Here is a 19,764-nt window from a genome sequence, read left to right as displayed (position 1 = left end):
GAGAAAAAAATATGAGATGATTTCACTGATATATGAAACAATTTGAGCAACACAATAAATCATGCAGTATTGGATTACAGCCCCAAGTATAAAATAAATGTACATGAGTCCATACTTACATTATTAAAAATTTTTTAAATGAAGGAAGCACCCAGGGAGATTCTTATAATTGCTTAATTTTGGGAAACAATCAGATTGTCTAATATAAAGGTCTTGGCACATAAAATTTCAATAAATGGTAGCTATGAGAGGTAGTTGTGATAATGTCCACGTTATAATGACAAAACAGATTATCTCAGAGAGATGAAATAAGCCAGCAAGGCAAAACATGGAATCATTCTCTTCTAATGCCAAAGCTAGTTTTGTTCTATAATATCAGGTTCTCTCTTTTCTAACAGAATGTGGAATATAAAGTAAAAAATTTGCTTCCAGTAGCCCAGGTCCCCTATCCCTTGCAACAACAGACGGCTAGTCTCACTGAACTGGAGGCATCAGGACTTAAGACCCAAAGCTACTGAGTCACTTTATGCTCTAGGACTGGCTGTCCTAAATGGAAAAGTAGCAAAGTTTCTTTCTCACCATTCTATTGTCAAAGCCTCCTCTGGATAGATGGGAAATTTGTTCTGTTTCTGTTTATGTGCATTTTATTCCCTAAGTTTTTCTGCATGAAACAGACACATATAAAAACACACTCTGATATTTTACTGTGCCCAGAAAGATCCCAAGCAAAAGATGGAAATGAAAAGTGACCTCTGAGAAAAAGAGAGAGAAATGCTCTCTCTGGATGACATCCTAAAGCAACGCACACCCTGCCCCACCTTGTGTGAGGGTAGGTGGAACCTGTGACTTGCTTCTAACCAATAGAATATGTCAAATGTGATGGGATGTCACTTCCTTGGCTAGGTTATGTTATATGGCAAACGTGATGGGATGTCACTTCCTTGGTTAGGTTATGTTATATGGCAAACGTGATGGGATGTCACTCCCATGATTATGTTATACTATATGAGACTCAATCTTAGCAGACTGGAGCAAAAGATTCTTCCCTTGTTGGCTTTGAAAAAGTAAGGTGCCGTGTTTTGAGAGGATGTATGGAGAAGGCCATATGGCAAAAAACTATGAGCAGTCTCTACAAGCAGACGGTAGTCTTCCACCAAAAGCCAGCAAAAACCCAGAATCTCAGTCCTCTAGCTGCAAGGAGATGAATTCTGCCAACGACCTGAATGAGTGTGGAAGCAAATTCTTCCCTAGTAGAACCTCCAGACACAGCCCAGTCAGCACACTGATTGCAGCCTTGAAAGACCTGGAACAGAGAACCTAGGGATGCTGTGCCCAGACTCCAGATCACAGAAACTGAGGTAATAAATGTTTGCTGCTGTAAGCCACTAGTTTTGTGATCATTTGTAATGTAGCAATAGTTAACTAATACACTCCTTTTCCTTTGCAGCTAAGGAAGTCTACTCATAGAAGTGAAGACACACAATGTCAGTTTCTCATCATTTAATTATCATAGAGGAAAGTCTGTAGGATCAGCTAAACTATTACCAAGTCCAAGTGCAACCCTGGCACTCTGCTGCCCTTGGGGCAGAAGATGGCCAGCCTCAGGGCACCTGGGTAGCTTAGTCGGTTAAGCATCTGCCTTCAGCTCAGGTCATGATCCCAGGGTCCTGGGATTGAGCCCTGAGTCGGGCTCCCTGCTCAGTGCAGAGTCTGCTTCTCCCTCTCCCTTTGCCCCTCCCTGACTCTTATGTTCTCTCCCTCTCAAATAAATAAATAAAATCTTTTTAAAAAAACATGATGACCAGCTTCACAGGAGTGATTCATTTTCTTTGGGCTGGCAGTGCTCTGAAGTCTATAAAGACCCACCAAAGCCCATAGCTCAGATCTTCAACCTATCCTTCCCCTCTCCATCCATCCTTCTCATCAATCCCTACTTGCACTGCTTCCCACCTGCCAACTTAGCTCTTTCCAGTCAAGGCCAGATCTTTGGGTCCTTCCCACTTCCCCAAGTCTGGCTCCCTTTGACTTCTTGGCTAGGGGAGGCCTTATAGTCTAAAGCGAGGCACTTAAGGGTCATCACCGAAATGAAATCTGTGTGGTGATTGAAATTGGTGTGATGATTAGTGCTTTCCCAAAGGGAAAAGAAAATGGAATCTTTCTTAAAAACCAAAAAAGTTCATAAGAAAACAAGTCTATCCCTTGGCACATAGTTTAATCCTCACATCTCTAAGATCTGGCCATTGTAGGTATGTCGGCAGAAGGCAGCTATCTATTTTTCTAAGTCTAAAAACTGAGTATCTGATCTCACCTCAGCAGGCTTCTTGTGTTCATTTGGAATTCTTGACTTGTTCCTGTACATTGAGACAGAAGTAAAGGAAGTGGAAGGACCTGCAAAAGATAATTAGACAAAAAATACTGAGACTTGCTAATATTACTAAATGTCACAGAACTAAATGTCATCCAAGAGAATATGAAAGGTATGATGGAGAAGAGCACAGTGATCTCATACCACTGAAGAAAACAGTTAAATTGCAATCAAGAAAGACTCATAATGGAGTCTAACGACATTTATAGATGACCTCCCAGTGTGTAAAAGCTTCAACAGTGCTAATGCTGGGGAGGTTTGATTTGGTGTAATCATACTTCACAACATGATTCACATTCCACCTAGAGAAAAACTATCTGCAAAAGCAACCGGAAAAACTAAAAATATGAGACAAATAATCTGTATCCTTCAGCCCTCCCCCAAATGTTACAAATGATGATTCATCCAGTCAAACATTTAATACCTAGTTACAATTGGAATTGTAGGGCCTATAATTTATGCTCTTGTACTTTTTGTCCTTTCTAGAAAAGCACTGTTAAATCATTATTAGATTTGGCTTTTGTTGATTTGGTAAATGAAAAGTGAAGAACAAAATGCTATATGCCACAAAAAAACCAATTTTCCCACCTAGGTACTTCTAATGAAATTTAAATGAGTACGAAAAATAGTACCTTAAGCTTTCCTTCCTAGAAACGTTATTTTTTTAACCATTGAAAGAAACATGAAACAGCTTGTCCTCAAGTCAAAGAATAAGCCCTCAAAGAGTATAGATACAGAGTTACCAACTGTTGGCCAGTTCTACTCACTCTCATCTGAACTGTCACTGCTGCTGAGTGTTCTGTGGCGTTTCATCCTGGAGCATCCTGGGAAAGAGAACAACGTTGAATAAAACAGTCAACCACAGATACCCATTTCAGAGGGCAGTCAACACTGCCCTATAGATCCCAAGAAACAGCAGCAGGCAAATCACACAAATCAAATGATTTCTGTCAAAAACATCCTCAAATGGAAGGAAGGGAAGAAGGAAGGGAGGGTAACCAGAAGGGGGAATGAACCACTATGAGAGACTGTGGACTCTGGGAAACAAACTGAGGGCTTTAGAGGGGAGGGAGGCAGGGGATCGGGATAGGCCGGTGATGGCTATTAAGGAGAGCACGTATTGCATGGAGCACTGGGTGTTATACGCAAACAATGAATCATGGAACACTGCATCAAAAACTAATGATGTACTGTATGGTGACTAACATAACACAAAAAATAAAAAAAAAATCCTCAAGTGACCCACAGTGATGGGAGAAGGGTACTATGAAATTCTCCAAAACAGAGGGTAACAAAGACTGAGGAGGCGACATATGAGCCTTAGGAGGGTGCCCAAGAGGCACTGGATCAATGGTCCAGAACTGGCTGCCTCAGATGTGGCCACATGACCACCGTCCACCCAAACAAAAAGCGGGTAGCCATGTGGCCATCACCAGCCAGGGAACCCCAGTAGGGGAGGAGCAGGAAAGGAAAAAACATTTGCAAGGCCGAGCTGTCAAGGGCCAAGGTCAAAAGGGATGAGACATAGTTGGCTGAAGGAAGAACAAGTGAGGCATGTCCCACGTTTAAGAGCACAACCATACTGCTTTTCTGTCTGCCCCTTTTCCCTTTCTTTCTCCCTGCTCCTATCCCCCAAACAACTAGTCTAATTTAAAATTATATCTCTATATATATGCCACAAGGACTGTTATAAGAAAGCTCCTATAGGAGTGCCTGGGTGACTCTTGGTTTCAGCTCAAGTCCTGATTTCAGCGTGGTGAGATTGAGCTCTGCGCAGGGCTCTGCACTCAGTGCACAGTCTGCTTGGGATTCTTTCCCTCTTCCTCTCCCTCCCCCTCTGCTCCTCCCCCTGCTCACGTGCGCGTGCATACACGTGCTCTCTCTCAAATAAACAAATAAATAAAATCTTTTAAGAAAGAGTGATCATCAGCACTTGAAAAAAAGAAAGCTCCTAATATCGTGAAAAATGTATAATGGGTTTGACTAAAACTTAAGTGCCCTTCCTTGTGTATGTGTGGCCAATGGCAGATAAAAAAGAGGCACAACTTTTCTGGGAACACACCAGCACTAGAGTATAAGAAAAATGGAAGGCCCTGCAAGTTACATAGCAAGTACTGAAGAAATGAACTAGAAAAGACAGTGATACAATCAGTAACTGACATTCTTCTACGTGCCACAGTATACAAAATGCTATTACAGGGGCCCCTGGGTGGCTCAGTCCGTTAAACATCTGCCTTCGGCTCAGGTCATGATCCCAGGGTCCTGGAATTGAGCCCCACATTGGGCTCCCTGCTCAGCACTGCTTCTCCCTCTCCCTCTGCCTGCCACTCCCCTACTTGTGCTCTCCTGCTCTCTTTCTCTGTCATATAAATAAATAAAATCTTTAGAAAAATAATTTAAAAAAAGAAATAAAGGGAGGTTAAAAAAAAAAAAGAAGTAAAGGAAGGTAAGAATATCAATAAAAAAGAACCACATGGTAATTCTGGCATTGAAAAGTACAATAACTGAAAAGAAAAAATTCACTAAAGGGGCCCAACAGTAGATCTGAACTGGAAAAATAAAGAATTAGTGAACTTGAAATAGATCAAAAGAGACCATGCAAGCCAAAGAACAGAGGAAAAAAAAGAAGAAGAAATGAACAAAACCTTAGAGAAATATGAGACACCATTAAGTACACCAACACATATGGGAGTACCAGAAGGAAAGGAGATAGAAAGGAGTGGAAACATATGCAAAAAAATTATGTCTGGGGCACCTGTGTGGCTCAGTCGGTTAAGTGTCCAACTTGTGATTTCGGCTCAGGCCATGATCTCAGGGTCGTGAGATCAAGCTCTGCACCAAGCTCTGAGCTCAGTGTGGAGTCTGCCGAGATTCTCTCTGTCCCTCTGCCAAACCCCCCACCTCTCCAAAATAAAGAAATCTTGGGGCACCTGGGTGGCTCAGTCAGTTAAACATCTGCCTTCAGCTCAGGTCATGATCCCAGGGTCCTGGGATAGAGCCCTGCATCTGGCTCCCTGCTCAGGGGGCGAGCCTACTTCTCCTTCTCTCTCTGCTGCTCCCCTTGCTTGTGCTCTCTCTCTGTCAAATAAATAAATAAATACAATGTTAAAAAAAGAATTAAAAAAATAAATCTTTAAAAAAATTATCTCTCATTTATGGAACATAAGAACTAGGAAGATTGGTAGGGGAAGAAAGGGATAAAGAAAGGGGGGGTAAGCAGAGGGGGAATGAAGCATGAGAGACTATGGACTCTGAGAAACAAACTGAGGGCTTCAGAAGGGAGGCGGTAGGGGAATGGGATAGGCTGGTGATGGGTAGTAAGGAGGGCACGTATTGCATGGTGCACTGGGTGTTATACGCAACTAATGAATCATCGAACTTTACATCAAAAATAAATAAATAAATAAATAAATAAAAAGGCAGGGCATGAGGAGCTCTGTAAGTGAACATAAAAAAAATTATGGCTGAAAAATCCCCAAATCTACTGAAAAAAATTAATTTGTACATTCAGGAAGCTCAACAAACTCTAAGTAATTTATACTACCAGCACTACCACTACCGTCTCCAAAGAGATCCACAAACACGTACACTATGGTAAAACTGCTGAAAGCCACACAAAGAGAAAATTCCATAAGTAGCAAGGGAAAAGTGACTCCTCACTTATAAGGTAACTCCAATAAGATTAACAGTTGACTTTTCATGAGAAATAGTGAAGTCAGAAGGTAGTAAGATAAGATATTCAAAGTGCTCTACAGTGATGGTTGCACATATCAGTTAATACATTAAGAATCATGAAGTTGTACATTTTATTTTTTTTTTAAAGATTTTATTTATTTATTCGACAGAGATAGAGACAGCCAGCGAGAGAGGGAACACAAGCAGGGGGAGTGGGAGAGGAAGAAGCAGGCTCATAGCGGAAGAGCCTGATGTGGGGCTCGATCCCGGATCGCCGGGATCACGCCCTGAGCTGAAGGCAGACGCTTAACCGCTGTGCCACCCAGGCGCCCCATGAAGTTGTACATTTTAAATGGTTGAATTGTATGGTATGTAAATTATATCTCAATAAAAGCTGTTCTTAAAAAAATTAATAGGATTAGCACAAGTATCAAAATCATTGATCCAGGGCACCTGGGTGGCTCAGTCGGCTTAGCATCTGCTTTCGGCTCAGGTCATGATCCCAGGGTCCTGGCATCGAGCCCGAGTCAGGCTCCCTGCTCAGCGGGGAACCTGCTTCTCCCTCTGCCCCTCCCCCTGCTCCTGCTCTCTGTCAAATAAATAAATAATATCTTTAAGAAAATCATTGATCAAAATTCTATTTGTCCTACTGTTAAAGTCACCTGAATATTTTTTAAAATTGAGATAGAACTGACATATAACACTAAATTAGTTTCAGGTGTACAACATAATGATTCAATATTTGAATATACTGGGAAAGTTGAAGACTATTTTTTATAAACTTATTTTTTTTTAGAGGGAGGGAGGAGAGAGGGGCAGAGGGAGAGAGCGAATCTTAAGTAGGTTCCATGCCCATGCAGAGCCCGACACAGGGCTTGATCTCCCAAACCTGAGATCATGACCTGACCTGAAATCAAGAGTTGGACGCTTAACCAACTGAGTTACCCAGGCACTCTGAAGGCTGTTTCTTTAAATAGAATGTTACCTTCCTATCATATAAATTTTGGAGACTACATCTGGATCCTTAGTGCACAACCTAAGACATTCAAAGGCTCTTCTGAAATGCAAACAAAACCAACAACAGTAACAAAATATAAAAATGTATTATATATTAAATACATTAAAAAGTAATGTGTAATTTAAAGTCACAATGAATACAGAAATTAAAACAAAAATAAAAGTAATATATTTCTAATTATTTCCTATCGAATGCACTTATTCCCTATTGAGTAGGGATTTGTCTTCCTTCATTTGTCTGGTATCATTGGGAGGTTCCATATATGCAAACTTTCAGAGAAATGCTATGCCCAAACATTTAAAATCCTGTTATCAATGGCGGCTTTTCTAATATACAGATTTATTAGTATTTTATTGTTGCAGTAACAAGTTACCACAAACTCAGTGGCTTAAAACAACACAAATTTATTATCTCACAGTTCAGTGGGTCAGAAGTCTGATACAGGTATCACTGGGCTAAAATCAAGGTATCAGCAGGGTTGCATTCCTTTCTGGAGGCTCGAGCAGAGAATCCATTTCCTTGCATTTTCCATCTTCTAGAAGCCACTCACATTCCTTAGATCTTGGCCATCTTCCTCAATCTTCAAAGCCAGCAACACTGCATGCCTCTGCCCCTGCTTCTCTCATCACACCTCATTCTCTGACCCTCTCTTCTGCCCCCCTCTTCCACTTTTAAGGACCCTTGTGATTACTTTAGGTTCACCCAGAAAATCCAGGAAAATGTCCCTATTTTAAAGTCATCTGATCAGCGACCCTAATTCTCTTTTGCCATGTAACCTAACATATTCATAGGTTCCAGGGATTAGGGCATAGACATCCTGCCAACCGCAACCTAATATATTTTTGCATTATTAAAAGTAAATATACTCCACAAATATGCCCAACAGATTTCTGATAAAGGTAGAAAAGTAATTCAACAGAGGAAAGATAGCCTTTTCAACAAATGGTACTGGCACAATAGTTAAAGAAAAATGAATCTCAAACTAAGTCTCATACCTTATACAAAAGTTAACTCAGAATGGATCATGGACTTGAATGTAAAACTATAAAACTTTTAGAAAAACATAGGAGAAAATCTTCAGGATCAAGGGCTAAGCAAAGAGTTTTGTCCTGACACCAAAAGCATGATCTGTCAAAGAAAAATTCACCTCCATCAAAATGAAAAAACAAAAACAAAAACAAAGACACCACCACCACCACCACCACCACCACCACCACCAAATAACAACAAAACAACTAGTTCTGCAAAAGACTGTTGAGAAGATATAAAAACAAGCTATGGAACAGGACAAAATTTTTGTAAAGCACACATCCGACAATGGACTTGTATCCAGAATATGTAATGAACTCTCAAAACTCAACAGTAAGGGAACAAATGATTCTGTTATAAATGGGCCCCTGGGTGGCTCAGTCAGTTAGGCGTCTGATTCTTGATTTCTGCTCAGGTCACCATCTCAGGGTCGTGACATTAAGCCCTGCATTGGGCTCCTCGCTCAGCAGGGAGTCTACTTGAGATTCTTTCCCTCTGCCCCTTCCCCTGCTCTCTCTCAAATAAATAAATCAATCTTTTAAGAAAATGGTTGGAGAATATCTAAATGTCCAAAAGACTTAAACAGACATTTCATCAAAAAGCAATATGAATGGCAAATAAACACATGAAAAGATACTCAGTATCATTAGCCATTAGGGAAATGCAAATTAAAACCACAATCGCTGAACTAAAAAATAGTGATAATTCAAATGGTGAAGATGTGAAGAAACTTTATCACTCATACACTGCTGGTGGGAATGTAAAATGGTACAGCTATTCCAGAAAACAATTTGGCTATTTCTTTAAAATTAAACGTGCCACTACCATAGGACCCAGGAATTGCCCTCCTGGGCATTTAGCCCGGAGAAATGAAAATTTGTGTTCACACAAAAACCTGTAGGCAAATGTTTATAGCAGCTTTATTCATAATGGCCCCAAACTGGAAACTACCCAGATGTCTTTCAACAGGTGAATGGTTAAATAATCTGTGGTATAGCCATACCATGGAATACTACTCAGCAATAAAAGGAACTAAGTATTAATACATGCTATAACATGAAAAACATACATAAAACATATAAAAAAACAGCAAAACATTACGCTCACTGAAAGAAGTCATAAACACAAGATCACTTACTGTGTGATTCCATTTAGACAAAATGTCTAGAGCAGTGGTTGCCTAGGGTTAGGAGTGGGAATGCAGACTGACTACAAAGGAGCATGAAGCTTTTTTGGGGCGGGGGTTACAGAAATGTTCTAAACTCGGACAGTAGTGATGGCTGCAAAACCCTGTAAATACACTAAAACTCACTGAACTGTATATTTAAAATATATGAATTTTATAGCATGTAAATTATACCTCAATAAAGCTTAAAAAGACCTTTAACAGTTATTGTAACATTTTACCAATGAGAATTTTTAGGCAGAGTCAAGAGGAATTAGCAAGAGAAAAATTCTGTGTCTAATGAACATTACCTCCAGATGGATAACTCATACTGGGATTGAAGGTAGCATATGCCATAAAAGAAATAGTTACATTCTCCAAAATCTCTCAGTGAAGAAAGCCAATTGAGCACAGACCATACCCTCTCTTCTCACTTCCCTGAGTTTCAGGAGACCCACGACTTCTTGTGAGATTGATATTCCTCTCATCTGAAGTTCTGGTCTTAGGAACTTTGGCTAAAACAGTATCTCCTGGGGCACCTGGGTGGCTCAGTTGTTAAGCGTCTGCCTTCGGCTCAGGGCGTTCTGGGATCGAGCCCCACATCAGGCTCCTCCGCTATGAGCCTGCTTCTTCATCTCCCACTCCCCCTGCTTGTGTTCCCTCTCTCGCTGGCTGTCTCTCTCTCTGTCAACTAAATAAATAAATAAAATCTTTTAAAAAAAAGGTATCTCCATTTTCTTCCCATCAATTAATTGATTGATTAATTAATGTTCTTTTTTATGTTTTTATGTATGTAGTATTTATGTTTTTATTTTAATTCCAGTTAGTTAACATACAATGCTATATTAGTTTCAGGTGTACAATAGAGTAATTTTCATTGTCTATAATATTCTGTTCTTTAGAAGTTGATTATCAAACTGTTCATGACCAAGGAAGGCACAAATTTTTAAGAAGCTGCAAAATTTTGTGTTTTTAAAAATGATTACAGTAACAATCACTTTTTATGACAGATGGAAACAAAAAAATCTTGCATTATCAGTAAAGAGTCTAGGAAACAGATTAACTAACACCAGTAACACCAGTCCTGGGAAATAAGAAAGTGGGTTGTTAATGATTTTTAGAAAAGAAAACAAAGCAAGCAAAATTTTTGAGTTTGAGCTTTTATAGTGCATTGATCTGTCTGTCCATTTCTGTGATAGCACTGCTGTTTTAATCACTGTAGGAAAATTACAAAGAACAGTAAATGCAGCACAATGACAGTAAATCTTTAGATCTGTCTTTATTTATTATTTCTAATTACTAAAGTCCTATAAATATCGTTATCACCAACCAGCCATTTTACAGATGAGGAAATTGGGGTTCAGAAATAGTTAAGGGACATGCTTGGAGCCACATAGCCACCAGAGGGCAGAGCTGGCAGGTATATCAGGAATGGGCACTCCAAGTTGACCCTGAGACCTTAGGCAGGCTGGGGAGATGACAGCAGGAATGCTGCCCCTTCTAAGCCCAGCCTCCTCAGTGTGACCTTGGAGGCCCACAGTATTCTGGTTCCAACCTGTCAGGCCTCATCAGCTGCTGTTTCCCTACCTCCAGCACATGCTAGGCCCAATGAGATTCCATGAACACATCTTACTTCATACTTGGTGGCCTTTGCACGGAGCTCTTCCGTCTGTCTACAGTTCCTTCTTTGTCAACCCTGACCAGCCCATTTCCCCCTAACCTGGTGCTACCTATTTGTTGGATCCCCTCACTGAAGCTCTCCAGATATCCCTCTCCCACAATTATTCACTCCTTTGCTTTCTATCTGAGTCTCTGTGCATACTTTTGTCGGTGTAAAAAGCACCTCGCTTACACTGTAAATACTCTTTACATGGTCAGCCCTGCCACTAGACCACAACCATCTTAAAAGCTGGGACCGTCACATTCCTCTTTTACTCCCAAGTCTTAGCACAGTATCCTGCACAAAGTAAACATTCAAAAGAGTGATAGATGCTATGGTGCCCCACCCAGATCCCCTTTACCTAGCTAACACACCCACCTCCCAGCTACTGCCTCTTGGCTGCTAATGGTTCACAGCTGTCCCCCTCACCAAGCCCAAGAGTCCTGTCAGGGAGATTATACTCCCCCAGTCTCCCTCCCGGTGGGGGCCAGCAACCAGTTTTACATCCTCCCCCCACTCTACCCAAAACACGATAAGGCTAGACACTTCCCTAAGACTACATCCTTACTTTAGCTCCTTCGTCCTTACCCTCCTGTCCTCACTCCCTTATCAGTTTCTCCTGAGAGCATTCCTTCAATAAATCATATACATTCAAACACTGTCTCAGGTTCTGCTTCTAGGCACCCATACTACTCAAGACAACACGTAAATCTTCCCTAAGTGGTATACTTTTAAGAGTACTTCAGAATAAATTTTTTTGTTAAGCAAAACCATAAATGAGTACGGTGCAATCTTGGAGTAACTTCATGATGCACCTCAATGTCTTGTACTTGGATATATTATTCAGCTGTTTATTTTCTAATCCTCTATTCAGGGTAGAGACTTTATAAAGGCATTCTTTTCTTCCTTACCTCCCACACGGAGTATTCCTTTGTTTTGGCAGAAATGAAATGTGCACCAGCCCTCACCTTGCACCCTTGGGAACAGTAATTTGACGGCAGTTTTCAGATCTTATTCCTACTATATCTCAACCAAAATGATTAACAGCATGCTGATTTATTTTAACAGTGACTGTAAGCCAGGCAAAATACAAATGCATAAAGTAAATGCCTTCCTTGGGTGAAACTCCCTTTTAAAGGAGCACTGTCTGGAAGTTAACCCAACTGGGATTATTTGGGACTGGAATCTAAGTCTGTGGCTTGGTGGCTACTTGACTCCCCATTAATATTCCCACAGAAGAGCAGGCAGGCAAGGAAAAGTGATTAACTTAAGCACAGCCCTTTCCTTCTATATGCCCAAGAGACAGACTTTTGAAATGTATGGTCAGTGCAAGGAGCTCCTTTTCACTGCCCTCTGTGGGGCCACACAGTTTAAAACATAATCCAAGGCTCTGCTTTAAACATATTCACACCTTTGACCCAGGAATTCTACTTCCAATGCTCATCTTTGAAAAATAATTCAAAACACAGAGAATAATTATGGACAAAAAAGTCCATTAAAACTCTGTAGTAAAAATAATAACTAAAACCTGGCTATCAGGCAAAAGAGGAATAATTAAAGCATATTAATAGTATCATATTTCATTCAATCATTTAAACATGGTATAAGGGGAAAATTTTATGGTAACATGTTAAGTGGAAAAAAATCGAAAAATTGGTTTTACAGTGAAATTACATGAAATAAAATATATAGAAAACAGATGAAGGACATCAACCAATTTACTAACATTAGTTACATTAGTAACATTAAAGTGATGGATTTGGGGGTGATAAAAAACATTCTTTCCAAATTTTTCCATTGTCCACACTTTCCAGTACACATATAGGGCATTTATAATTTAAAAAAAAAACTTCTAAGATTTCAAGGTGTCTGTCCCTCATGCCACCCACAAATGATGCAGCTGACCTGAAACACTGAGCCTATAAAAATAGCTGTCACTGCCATTCAACATGGACATTAACCAGAGCTGGAAAAAAAATCCAGAAAAGCACAATACAACCAATTGGACAGAGAAGCCTCCATATTATAAAGGTAGTCCAAGAAGCACAAAACTGCAGTTTGGGAAAGACAAATATCTAAAGCAGTGGTTCTCAACTGAAGGCAATTTTATCCTCCAAGGGACACGTGGTGATATCTATTGGTTGTCAGACTGGGAAGGAGGATGTTACTGGTATCTATGGGGTTAGAGGCTAGACAGGCTGCTAACCATTCTACAACCCACAGGATAGTCTCTTACAACGCACAGATGTACCTGGTCCAAAATGTCAATACTGCCAAGGTTGAGAAATCCCGCTCTAAAAGGATGAAGCAGAAGTAAGACTCAAGAAGAGTGCAGAAATGATCGACTTGAGTTTATTCACCCACTCACAGAGTAAAAGTAACAAAGGGGCACTCCTTAAAACCTAAAGGCAATTTTATCAAAAAGCAAGCAGGACTTTGAGCAACGCTTAGGGAACTTTGAGAACTCATCAGCTCAAGAAGTGGAACAGAATGAAAACGTAAACAGGTTCAAGAAGGACTGAGATAAAATCAGGGTGGATAAATCCATGATGGTATTTGGAAGTAATCCTTAAGTAAAGAAACATCTGAAAGTCCAGCTCCCTTAGGCTTTCAGGAAAATATCCTTCAGAGCCATTAACAGAGACAGACGTTTGAGTTAGGTCACTGGTCAGACCAGAGCAGAACTCTTCTTACGTCCTTAAGGGTCAAGTCCTGACCATGTGGGCAAAGCCCCTCCTAAACTAGTCCTTAAACAGAAATCATGAATGCTATAAATATGTTTCTTGAGCTGAGTAGCTCTGCTTTGGGGAAAACAATACTAACCTACCTGTTGAAGCCATTTGAGTCTACTGCCTATGGTTTAATTCAGAATTCACCCCTCTCTACACAACAATTCAATCCACCACACTGCTTCAATGCAATGTTGTGGAAACAAAACTTCCTTCAAGCCTATTCACCTCAGGTATCTTTCTTCTCTACCACATTTCAGTAGTCCAGTGACTAAAGCCATAAATATCTATCTAGAGACTAAGTAAACAAAACATAAGAAAAAGAACATAGCCTACATATTTTACTGCTTCTCCTCATCCCCAACAAATCTTTGTCTTTAAAAAAGAGATACCAGGGGCGCCTGGATGGCTTAGTCATTAAGCGTCTGCCTTCAGCTCACGTCACGGTCCCAGGGTCCTGGGATCGAACCCTACCCTGCGTGGGGCTCCCTGCTCGGGAGAAAGTCTGCTTCTCCCTCTCCCACTCCCCCTGCTTGTGTTCCCTCTCTTGCTGTCCTTTCTCTGTCAAATAAATAAAAATCTTAAAAAAGAGAGAGATACCAGAAGTTGGAGTAGATGAACTTTTCTGTACTTTCTAAAAGACAACTACCTGCCTCTCGGTTGCTTGTTTTTAAAAAGAAAGACACGTCATGTGACTCATGAGTTCCGTGTGACCAGATGACGAATCTGGAGGTCAACTCTCTTCCAAAGTCCTCAAAATGCATTAAAGAAAAAAGAAGAAAATACAAATTTACCTGGGTAGGTTCTTGCCACTCAGAGAAGTATTTCCATGTCAACCACAGTTATCTCTATTGCCAGGAAGCAGGCTTACCCTCTTTAACATATAGACTTGTTAACAAATTATTTGGGCATATCAAACCTCCTGAGTAGGAATCATCTTCCATAGAAAGGCCAGGCTGGGAAGAGAGTTTAAATCAGGGTTCAGTAAACTTTTTCTGGAAAGGACCACTTAGCAAATATTTTTGGTTTTATGGACCATATGGTCTCTGTTGCAACTACTCAAATCTGCTATTGTAGCATGAAAGCAGTCACAGACAGTACATAAACAAATGAGCACGGCTCTGCTCCAATAAAACTTTATTATACTGAAATGTGAATTTCGTATAATTTTCACATCATGAAATATTATTCTTCATTTTTTAACCATTTAAAAATGTTAAAACCATTCCTAGCTTGCAGGCCACACAGAAACAGGTGGCAGGCTAGATCTGACTCACAGGCCATAGCTTGTCGACTTCTGGTCTAAATTACAAGAAATATTTATTATTTATAATATTTATAAATATTATAATATAAAATAAATGTATGTTTGTATGTATGTACGTATGTATGTATTTTTTAAGTAGGCTCCATGCCCAGCATGGAGTCCAATGTGGGGCTTGAACTCACAACCCTGAGATCAAAACCTGAGCTGAGATCAAGAATTGGATGCCCACCGACTGAGCCACCCCCGTGCCCCAAGAAACCTTTATTTTAATGAAAGAAAGAATATTGAAAATCGGAAGCCTACAATTGAATTATCACTCTCCTAACATCACCCCCTCCTTGCTAATGTCTCAGCCCACTGTTCGGCTGATACAGACCTCACTGGAAGGTTTCAGCCTGGGTGGTCTATTCCGTGATATTATCTTGACAGATTTTAATGGTCGTAGGTCTTTCTAAATTAAAATCTGTTTTATGCCTTTTAAGAGAAAAAAGCCCCAGTTCCAGTAAGTTTTTAAAAATTAGCAGTACATGTTCTTTTTAATTTATGTACATATATTCAACAATTTCAACTACCCAAATAAGTAAGCTTGGCATTTTAAGAATAAAAAGAGATATATGTACAAAACATGAATCCTTTTAAGATAAAATACCATTTGCAAATAAGACTTCTTAAGAATAAAGTAAATCAATAAGAATAGCTTTTACTATGAAATACACAATTCTCCAGATAGAAACACCAACAATTTTTAAAAATAGCAGTTTCCAATATGTCTCATCTGCTGCTGTGAGTTGCTTCTACATTGAGATTTTTGCTCACATGTACCCCTTGTACATTTATAACATCTATCCAATTTAAAGTGATCATCAGAGTTTATTATTAGGAGGAAAAACAACCTTTATCCCAGGTTTTCGTAACAATAAAAGGCATGTCAGCCTTACATATAAGGTCAAAAACACCCAGAAACAATCCCAAACTTACTGAGCAAGTTCAAATCCACTGCACACCGTTAATACTGTGCTACTAGAGGGCCGACACTGCACTGGCCACCAGAACTGAGAAACCAAGCCCTCTGGCTCCCTCAGGACTAGGGTCACAGGACCAGGTGCACTAGACACACTGTCACTACGGCTTGGGTGATCACAGCCTAAAACTGGTAACCAATGATGTGTGACAAACCAATCAGAGAGGGGTTTCGGTGTTAATTCCCAAATCAATCAAGTTCGTTGGGGGTGAAGTGGAGGGGGATTGAGGTTAAACCCTCACCTCCGGTTAGAGCAATGCCTATCACAAAGGGGCAGTCAGACATGCAAATTGACATATAAGGGAAAGAGTACTGACTTTGGGCAACAAAAAGTGAGGGAAAATGAAATAGCTACAAATCCTCCTCAGAAGAAAGGGACTGGGCCACAGATGCCAACACAAATGAAGCCCCAAGAAAACATATCTAGCTTCCCCACCAGAGGTTCTCAATCCCCATTTCCCATTGAAATCATCCGGGGAGCTTATAAAAACCCCAATGCCCAAACTGCACCCATTACCAATTAAGTCAGAATCTGTCTTTTCAAAGAACCAGCTTTTGGATTCACTGTTTCTCTCTACTGTTTTTGTTTTCAATTACATGAACTTCTCTCTGCTTGTTTCCTTCTTCCAGCTTGTTCTGAGTTTATTTGGCTCTTCCCCCCACCCCGCCCCCAGTATCTTGAGGTTGAAGTTTAGATTATTCATTTGAGATCTTTCCCCCATTCCTCATATAAGTAAGCATTTAGTCATAAATTTCCCACTCAGCACTGATTTAGCTACATCCTACAAATTTTGATACGCTGTATTTGCATTTTCATTCAGGGCAATGTATCTTTTTTTTATTTCCCTAGAGACTTCCTCCTTTACCCATGGATTAGAAAGAAGTGTGTTACTTAGTTTCCAAGTGTTTGGAAACTTTTGGGTAGTCTTCCTGTTTTTGATTTCTACTTTGACTGCATTATGGTCAGTGAATATACTCTGCATGATTTCAATTCTTTTATATTTGTTGAGGTTTGTTTTACGGATTGGGATATATTCTATTTTGGTGAATGTTAGTTACATGTGTACTTGAAAAGTAAGTATATTATGCTGTTGTGGAGCATTCTATGTCAATTAGATCTGGTTGACTGGTAGTGTATTTCTTCTGTAACCTTGCTGATTTTCTTGTCTGGTGGTTCTATCGGTTACTGAAAGGGGCACTGAAGTTCCCAACTCTAATTATGAATTTGTCTATTTCTCAATTCAGTTATGTTGAGTTTTGCCTCATATACTTTGAAGCTCTGTTATTTGGTGGATGCATATTTAAGACTGCTCTGTCTTCTGGATGCATTCACCTTTTGAATCATTATGTAATGCTCCTCTTGTCCCTGGTAATTTTCTTTGCTCTTTTGATGTCTAATCTATCCGATATTAGTACAGCCACTCCAGCTTTCTTTTGATTGGTGTTTGCCTGGTATACCTTTTTGCACCCACTTACTTGTAAACTACCTGTATTATTATATTTAAATGGAATAGAGTAAAATGTGTCTATTCCATCTTGTCTGGAACAGCAAGGTTGCTCACTCTACTATTTTTGCAATTCCTCTCTAAATTTGGACATATTATCTCAAAATCTCTTATTTCAAAAAATTACCACAAAATAAAAAATTAATTATTAAGAAAAGGACATACATAATAAAAAGGGCATCTTAGTCACGTTCCTACCATATCTGGAGAATATTAAATTAAGAAGGAAAAGAATCAACTTGAGGCTTTGTGAGATTTTCACTTACTGCACTCTCCCAGAAGAAGGAAAGAAACAGGCTAAGAAACAAGTAAAACTTACAGGCCTGAGGGTCACTGGAGGGTGACTCCCTATCTGTGGGCCAGTGGGTAACAAGGAAAATCAGTTGGTAACAAGGAAAATCAGTCGGTAACAAGATGTAACTATTTTTCCTTAAAAGATAAATATTCACCATACCTGGTGCTCCTGGTTTTTCTTTGGGAGTAGGAACTCTTCTTCCAGTACTTGCATTTTCTAGTTTCCCTGTCTGGATTTTAGTTATTTTATTACTTACTGGCATTTCCAAAAGGTTCACAGAATTTAAAATGTATAACTTGAGAAGAAATAAAATTTTAATTAATTAGTTCTACCACTTGTTAGTTCTGTAAAAGAAATGATGAGTGAGAAAGCGGGAAAGTACTGACTAAAATGTGGCTTTCTGAGAATTAGTTGTGTTCAGTCATTTATGCCGTTCACGCTTCAGTGCCCCAGGAAGCCGGATTTGGATACAGGTAAGTAGTCATTTGAGACAAAACTGCAAAAGGTTACCGCTGAACTGTTTTAAATGCTAACCAAGGGGATCACTAAACGATCTAAGATAAAGACTAGAGAGCATAGCTGGAAACTAATTATATCCTCTTGGCCCTAGGAAGCCAAACTTCATGTAAACTAAAAGCATTCATATAGGAATATGAATCACAGAGAAAAGGAAACAGGTTTTTCTTCTCTATCCTTTTCTCCTATCATCTCAGTGCTATTTTGATCATCCTGAGTAACAGTGTTTAAAAAAAATGATAGATAAAAAATTAAACTCTCAAAAACCTGAAATAAAACGCATTGTTGCTGTGTGTAGAAAGTGACTACCCTTGTCAAAAAATACCTATTATGTCCAGACCATGGTTGATTGTCATAGTGATGAAACTTTCCTGGACACTAAGCCTCAATATTTTGTTATCTGAGAATCTGCAGTTTAATTTCATCCTTCAAGATCAAAGGCACACAATTAACTTGGCACATTGATCTGACGAATCTGTGGAAAGCTGCCAGGCAAGACAAGTCCACAGATTAACTCCTTAGTTTATAATGCCTAAAACAACTTTGGGCAAACTGTTGAGAACTGAACAGAGGCTAAAAACCCAAAGTCATTCACCAATATGTCTTTCTATACAGTTCACCGAAAAACATCTAACCTCTACTTGACCACTCAGTGAAGGAGCACACTATTTAACAAGGCAATCCATTAATTTCATCCTTCAAGATTCCAATCGATCTTGAAGGATGAAATTAAATAGCACACTATTTAACAAGGCAATCCATTCCAATTTTTAGACAGCTCTAAATGAAGAAATAACTTTCTATGAACAGAAAAAATCTGCCTTTTAACTTCCTAATTCTGCCTCTATACTAGATTTATACTTGTTAACAGGTTCAAATCTCTCCCTACCTTTATCCCCAAACTCTCTCTTGATCCTACATCACTTTTCTCTATTTAATACTTAATTTCTTCCTTTCCCTTCTCTTACGAACTCCTCAAAAAGTAGTCTATGGTTTCTCTCCTCCTCCTTGCTTGTAATCACTCCTCAACAGGCTTCTATCATACCAGAGTTCTTGAAAAAGTCACCAGTTTGGGCGTATTTCCCAACCCTCATCTCTAAGTACCTGTATGCTGCATTTGACATGCTGATCTCCCTCCCTCCTTCCCACCACTGCTCTTGAAACAACTGCCTTGGTTTCCCAAGGCTTTTTCTGGGTTCCCTGTGTTGCTCCCGAATATCCTTCTCTTCCTCTAACCATGTTACCATGTAACCAAGCAACCACCATTTTATCATCTCACAAATTCTGTGGGTCAGGAATTCAGATAAGGCATGGCAGGAATGGCTTTTTTCCTACTCTAAGATGTCTGCATCTCAGCTGGGAAGACAAACAGCTGGAATCATCTGGAGGCTTCTTCACTTATCTGGCACCTTTGACAGGGATGATTTGGCTCAGCAGATACCATCTCCAGCATGCCCACATAAGACCTCTCCAGCAGACGCGGCTTCAGGGTAGTAAGACTGCTTACATGGCTAGTGTT

The 19,764-nt window shown here is 39.8% G+C and overlaps 1 protein-coding gene across 3 annotated transcripts in view; it reads right to left on the bottom strand.

Annotated features, from left to right (window-relative positions):
• Positions 1-19,764, bottom strand: part of JADE3 (jade family PHD finger 3) — a 131,614-nt gene that overhangs the window by 56,803 nt on the left and 55,047 nt on the right. For 2 of the 3 annotated variants that reach the window (XM_057311042.1, XM_026513459.4), the window contains exons 2-3: positions 3,133-3,189; positions 2,309-2,388 (exon numbers count right to left, since the gene is read on the bottom strand). In XM_057311042.1, the coding sequence (XP_057167025.1) occupies positions 2,309-2,388; positions 3,133-3,178 (126 nt within the window). In that variant the 5' untranslated portion in view covers positions 3,179-3,189. Of the gene's footprint in view, positions 1-2,308; positions 2,389-3,132; positions 3,190-5,295; positions 5,440-19,764 lie in introns of those variants that run through there. The other variant, XM_057311047.1, reaches the window with a different exon arrangement.

Source organism: Ursus arctos, chromosome X, assembly GCF_023065955.2.
Source record: "Ursus arctos isolate Adak ecotype North America chromosome X, UrsArc2.0, whole genome shotgun sequence".
Classification (NCBI taxonomy): Eukaryota; Metazoa; Chordata; class Mammalia; order Carnivora; family Ursidae; genus Ursus; species Ursus arctos.
Note: the sequence above shows the minus strand (reverse complement) of the source record. Positions and strands in the feature narration are given on the sequence as shown.